At 42.0% G+C, this 6,528-nt stretch overlaps 1 protein-coding gene across 1 annotated transcript in view; it reads left to right on the forward strand.

Moving 5' to 3' along the window:
* Positions 1–6,528, forward strand: part of LOC107728363 (anthrax toxin receptor 1-like) — a 30,516-nt gene that overhangs the window by 7,980 nt on the left and 16,008 nt on the right. The window contains exons 3-7 of the mRNA XM_016538500.1: positions 1,843–1,924; positions 2,190–2,223; positions 2,787–2,866; positions 3,124–3,192; positions 3,400–3,480. Coding sequence (XP_016393986.1) covers positions 1,843–1,924; positions 2,190–2,223; positions 2,787–2,866; positions 3,124–3,192; positions 3,400–3,480 — 346 coding nt within the window. The remainder of the gene's footprint in view (positions 1–1,842; positions 1,925–2,189; positions 2,224–2,786; positions 2,867–3,123; positions 3,193–3,399; positions 3,481–6,528) is intronic.

The raw sequence follows: 6,528 nt of genomic DNA on the forward strand, positions 1-6,528 counted from the left end.
ACCGGTGAGTGGCGCAGGTGTCGCGCATTAGCATTTACTCCACCGGCCTCGCTCCGTTCCCACGGCTCTCGGCCCCACCCCTCTCGTCACACCATTGTTATGCCCTGCCCAGTCAGCTGCTCATACAAAAACATTTTTTGATGCCGCTAGTGGCACAGAAATTACGCATTTCACTTTTAATCTTCTAAACATAGCAGATGTTGCTATTTTAAAACACGTTACTATGGTTCATGCAGAAAACAGGATGCTATCTCAAAATAAGTACTGATTTATCTGACTTATCTTATTGACTGACATAGCTAACATCTGTACCCTACAACAAAGTTCTTAAAAAGACAGTTCACCCGAAAATTAAAATTCTGTCATTGTTTAATCATACACATATTATTCCTAACCTGTATTAACACAAAAGTTTGGTTATTTAATTAATTGATTAATTTTTGTCATGACAACTCTCAGAAAGTTTTATACATGGCAATGTTAATGTGTTTGTTCTTGGCGGTATAGATCTGTTACGCTGCTGCTGTGGCAGAGCAAGTACCGAGACTTGCTACTGCCATTACATCCATAGACATGCTGCTGTGAGCATGTAGAAAATACTGCTGCTGCACATATATACATCACATCACCCCATAGCAGATCTATACAGGTGGAGCTGGGGAAGGTGGAGGGTTTCTGAAGCCGCTGCAAACTATCCTATCAGCATTATTGTTGAACACTGAATTACCAATAATGTCTCACAACCAGCAGCCCATAATTCTGTAAATTCTATTTAATATGACAAATATGCATTCATTTTCATTTATACATGGTTGTCCATTTTAGTTCTAATTACTGAAGTTCTATCATTAAACAATGCCTGGTTGTTGTTTTTTAAGTGCAATTGTTGCTTTCAAATCATATCACATATGAATGTATCTACAAAAGTGTTGCTGTGCCATTTTGTGAAGATAAGCTTATGTGATTCGAAATGTGCCAAATCATACAAATACAATACAGCATGCCTTGAGTACCTTATTGCTTTTATAAATGGGATACTACACAATTAAAATATTACGGAGTGTTGGAAAGTGCATACGTTAATTCACAGGCAGATTTCACAGATATGACTTGCGTGATTTTCTGTGACAGTAATAAATTCAATTTCTCCTGCACAGAATCCTGCATAAAGGTCAACCTAATGTAAACTGGAATATAGACAGATGGCAACAACTAATGAGAAAGTATGATTTTTCAAAAGATACATTTTTAAGTCAGATTCCACTGTTAAGTTTTGCATGCATTACTGTAATGTAACATTATCAAGATTCTTGATTTTTAGCTTTAATAAAAAGTCAATGGAATATTGACAGCTGGCATCACATTCATTCAGACAGACAGCTGTTCTGGGAGGATGCTGGATTCTTGAATGATTTCCCTCTAAAGACAATAAAAATGTGTCAACAGGAACAACTTGTGGTTGAGTACATTATGACAAGAGTTTTCATTTGTGGGTGAACTGTCCCTTTAAAACAGTACTTCCATGACTTCAACATGTGGCTCACAGTTTCTACAGATATGTCACTTTTGTAAGCCAAATTCATTGTGACTAAGGTTTTTCCATGTTTCCAGAGAAGCGTTGGTTGTCAGTGCCAGTGAATATTATTCATGGTGTAATTTGTCTGTAGCTGTTGAAAATTTACTCCATCCAGAATAAACTTACACTCCAGGTCTCCTGAATCCTTGTGTGTGTGTTACCAATGTTACAGTTTGGTGGCTACAGTAAAACATTGCACAGAGGCAGCAAGGATCTATGTATATTTCACGACCTTTTCTCTCTCTTTCATTGTGTGCATTTGTCAGGGACCAAATTCGGAAAGGTTTGGAGGAACTCCATAAAGTGCGGCCAGGTGGAGACACTTTTATGCATGAAGGCATTCAGCGGGTGAGTGAGCCAATAGGAACCATCTTGGCGTCAGTACCACCCACTCAGCTATGACAAATAGCGCGAAATATCCTTCACGAAGGTTATGTTTGGCCACTACTCTGACAAATGGACCTAAAAACATAGAACTGTTGAGTTTTTAAATGATCTTTCACAGATGGGTAAATGTATTCCTCATCTGTTAGTGAAATAGCCAGTCATTGTGAATGCTGTTTGATCTGCATGAGATTACAATATTTATGTTTTTTTTTTTTTGTACTACTAGGCCAGCGAACAGATTTACTATGGTAACTCTGAGGGTAGGTTCATTTCAAACACTATCTTGCTGAAAAAAGAAACAGTTTAGACTGGTTTTAGATTGCTGGCACGAAATGGTTAAATTTGTTATAGTTGCAGGTAGACCAGCTTAAAGGGATAGTTCAGCCAAAAAAGAAAATTGTCGTCATTACTCACCCTCATGTTGTTTCAAACCCATATGAATTTCTTTCTTCTGTTAAACGCAAAAGAGCATATTTTGTGTTCAACAAAAGAAAGAAACTCATACAGGTTTGAAACAACTTGAGGTTGAGTAAATGATGACAAAAATTTAATTTTTGCGGGTAACAATCCCTTTAACCAGTGTTGGCATGCTAAAACCAACATGAAACCCCTTATATTGGTAAGCAGCAAAAATATGATCTGATATGATATGACCAGTTTAGCTGGTTTAGGCTGTTTCCATTCAGCATATTTTTTATTTCCCTCATATTGTCCATTAAAAAATCTAAATTACTTTGTACCACTAGCTAGTTTCAACATGTTTCGCTGATTAAAAATCTGGCATTAAGTTGCAAACATGATAAAACTTTGATTCTCTGTGAAGGATATCGCACAGCCAGTGTGATCATCGCCCTCACAGATGGAGAACTGCACGAAGATCTCTTCTATTATGCTGAGAGAGAGGTGAGAATGATGAAAGACAGAAGAAGAGAAAGAAAAAGAGTGGAGGGCTTGACAGTCAAAGCAATTAAGTATGCTTTTGCTTTCAGCTTCAACCAACAAAGACATTATTCAGCATCTAATGATCAGAATTACCCAGTGTCCTCTTCATAGATGTTCAGCTTTGCCACATAGTGCCAAAAGCATGATCTGTGGATGAAGCAGTTCATGGCTAATAGTTTGCAGGTGTCTGAAGTGTTTCTGCCCTGTGTTTCCTCCAGGCTAATCGCTCTCGCAGCCTGGGTGCCTCTGTGTACTGCGTAGGAGTGAAGGACTTCAATGAGACTCAGGTGTGTGTGTGTGTGTGTGTTGTTTAGAGGTATAGTAAGCTTTAAAACTTAGATCTAGATTTTAACATTTAGATCTTGGCACTTTTGCAAAAGTGTTACAAGGTTTCTAGAAATGATGCTCCAGGGGTTGGTATATGAAACTTGCACTTGTTTAAGCAAATATACTTTATAATTTTTTTGTAATGCTTTTTTTTTCACTTCTCCTAGCTGGCCAAGATTGCTGACAGCAAAGATCATGTCTTTCCAGTAAACGACGGCTTTGAAGCTCTACAAGGTGTCATTGGTTCAGTGAGTGTTTTTGTTGACGATTTAGTACAGTAAATTGCATTCTGTCACGGTGCGTGTGGAGAGATGAGGCGAGGACTCAAGTTGCAGGAAGAAAGGGTTATTTAATAATAAAATGAAACAAAAACAACAACAAAAACTACTCAGAGGAGGAAAACAAGCAGGCAGGCAGGCCAGAGACATCAATACAAGCAGACATAATACATGCCTCAAGCTTATCGATGGATCAGTACAGGACTGCAAACACCTGGAGAATAAATAGGGAGACAAACGAGGAGGCTAACGAGGGAGACACAGGTGAAGCAACTGAAACAATAATGAGGTGACAAGATGGGAGGGGACAGACAATAGACAGGAGAAAGCACATGGCACCAAAGAAACACAACAGAAGCCATGTGCCTACAACCACACAGTGTCCTCTGGTGGCCATCCTGGGCACACCAGCTAAAAACTGTGACAGAACCCCCTCTCTAAGGAGCGGATTCCAGACGCTCCACAGTCCGGGGCACAGAACAAGAGTCCAGGAGCGCGGTGGAGAGGAGGCGGAACAGGGGGAGGGATGGTGGGCCAGGCCCGTGGAGTGGAGGAGGGCCTGGAGACTGTGGCAGAGCAAGTGACCAGGGCAGAGCCGGCAGAGCAGGAGGCCAGGGTGGAGCAGGCGGAGCTGAACTTCTCCAGGGCAGAGTATGCCGAGCTGAAGCCCACCAGAACGGAGAATGCAGAACTGAAGCCCACCAGGGCAGAGCTGAAGACCACCACAGCCTCTCAGAGAAGGCTGAAGACCTCCACGGTGGTGCAGCAGACCACCACAGCTGAGAAGGCATGACTGAAGATCTCCATGGTGGAGCAGATGACCACCACAGCAAAGCAGATGGGAGAGGGCCATGGTGGATCAGGTGGCGCTGGCGACCACCACATTAGTGCAGGTGGGGCTGAAGACCACCATGGTGGCGCTGTAGACCACCAAGGCAGCACAGGCAGAGTTCTTGACCACCATGGTTGAGCAGACTCATGGGTAGAAGTAGGCTCTGGCGTAGAATCTGAGAACTCTCCGGACTGGAGTGGATTCTGGAGTGGACTCTGAAGGCTTCCGGACTGGAGCGGGCACTATAGTGGATTCTGAAGGCTCCCGGACTGGAGCGAGTTCATGAGTGGATTCTGAAGCAGCCCATGCCCGCAGAACAGCCATGAGGTGAAAGGCAAAGACAGCCTTCTTGATTATGGCAGCAGCAGTGAAATCAGGCAGCTCTGTTGTGACCTCTGAGACCACCGGAGTCAGGTACTCCAGGACCACCAGACTTGAGCCCACCAGAGTCAGGTCCTCCAGGACCACCAGACTTGGGACCACCAGAGTCGGATCCTCCAGGACCACCAGACTTGGGACCACCGGAGAAATGCCAGCTGCTCTGGCTGAGATCAACGGTGGATCCACCAACCTGGAAGCCAATCTCAAACGCCTTGGGCCCACCCAGGGAAGAGGTTCCAGACTGGCAGCCATCTTGTGAATAGGCTCAGGAACTGACTGTCTCTCCCTGTGGGCTAGAAAGTCCACAAACACCCCAAAAGACAGGTGCTCTGTGCCGAACCTCCTCCAAATGCTGATGGGCTCATCAAGGGCATAGTTGAATAGTTCCTTGAGAGCCGCATCGTTGTAGTCCAGCCCCTCTGCAGCACTCCTGAACTCCACAACAAACTCTCTCAAGTCAGTCCCCTGCTGACGGAGGGAGCTCAAGGCCTTGAGCTGGAGCATGCATTGGTAGAGGGGGCTAGGGAGAGTGGAGACAGGTGAATGGCGCACACCCTTCTTCTGCTGAGTCCTTATCTAGGCTGATCCGTTCTGTCGTGATGCGTGTGGAGAGATGAGGCGAGGACTCAAGTTGCAAGAAAAAAGGATTATTTAATAATAGAATGAAACAAAACAACAACTACCCCGAGGGGGAAAACAGGCAGGCAGGCAGGTCAGGGACAACAATACAGGCAGACATAATACACGCCACGAGCATACTTGACGACAAACAACGGATAAGCACAGGACTGCAGACACCTGGAGAATAAATAGGGAGACAAACGAGGAGGGTAACGAGGGAGACACAGGTGAAGCAACTGAAACAATAATAAGGTGACAAGATGGGAGGGGACAGACAATAGACAGGAGAAAGCACATGGCACCAAACAAACACAACAGAAGCCATGTGCCTACAACCACACAGTGTCCTCTGGTGGCCGTTCTGGGCACACCAGCTGAAGACTGTGACACATTCTATATGAAAAATTGTGTTGTAAGAAAAATCACACTTTAATCATTATATAAAACAAATATTATTATGATTGTTTCCATTCATTTAACTCAGGTCAGGTTTTTTTCAGCATTAATTCAATTTGAAAGTAGTTGAAAAATTATAACGCATCCCTGCGGGATGTAATTTTGGTACCACATTGATTTTATTTAATATTTTAAATAAAGTAATTTTGTTTAAGCAATTAAACGTAACTTTTAAATTTAAATTAGGTGATTTTTTTACAGTGAAACTTCATCATTCATTCATTCATGCACTCTCTACGCATTGCTTTCTTTCTGCTGAATTAATTTAATTCTTATTTCAATTCAATTCAATTCAATTTGACCAGTTTCAGAAAAGTCTCTAATATCTAGACACCCATATCCATCAGAACCTCCAGTAGTTTGCAATTTGAAATATTTTGAGTTAGTGGTCAACTGATATATCACCAAAGGTCAATATGTGGGCCAATTTTCTTTTTTTTCTTTCTGTTTGGCCGATGTGTCGGAAACGAGACTCTTATTTTGACTGCACTGAGAACATCAGAGCCTGAGTGTCAGATCTCCCATTCTCCATGTCTCGGTTTAATAGTAGTTTGAATATAAATAATATTTTATATTAATTAAATACAGTACACAAAAATTATTTTAGCATTTTTAACTAATATTAGTAGATAATCTACTATCATAATTCAGCAAATACACATTTAAATATTTTTAAAATGTGTAATAAACATATGCAACAAATTTAATTTAATTAGCATAAAATTTGC

Source organism: Sinocyclocheilus rhinocerous, unplaced genomic scaffold, assembly GCF_001515625.1.
Source record: "Sinocyclocheilus rhinocerous isolate Xijiao unplaced genomic scaffold, SAMN03320098_v1.1 scaffold2232, whole genome shotgun sequence".
Taxonomy (NCBI): domain Eukaryota; kingdom Metazoa; phylum Chordata; class Actinopteri; order Cypriniformes; family Cyprinidae; genus Sinocyclocheilus; species Sinocyclocheilus rhinocerous.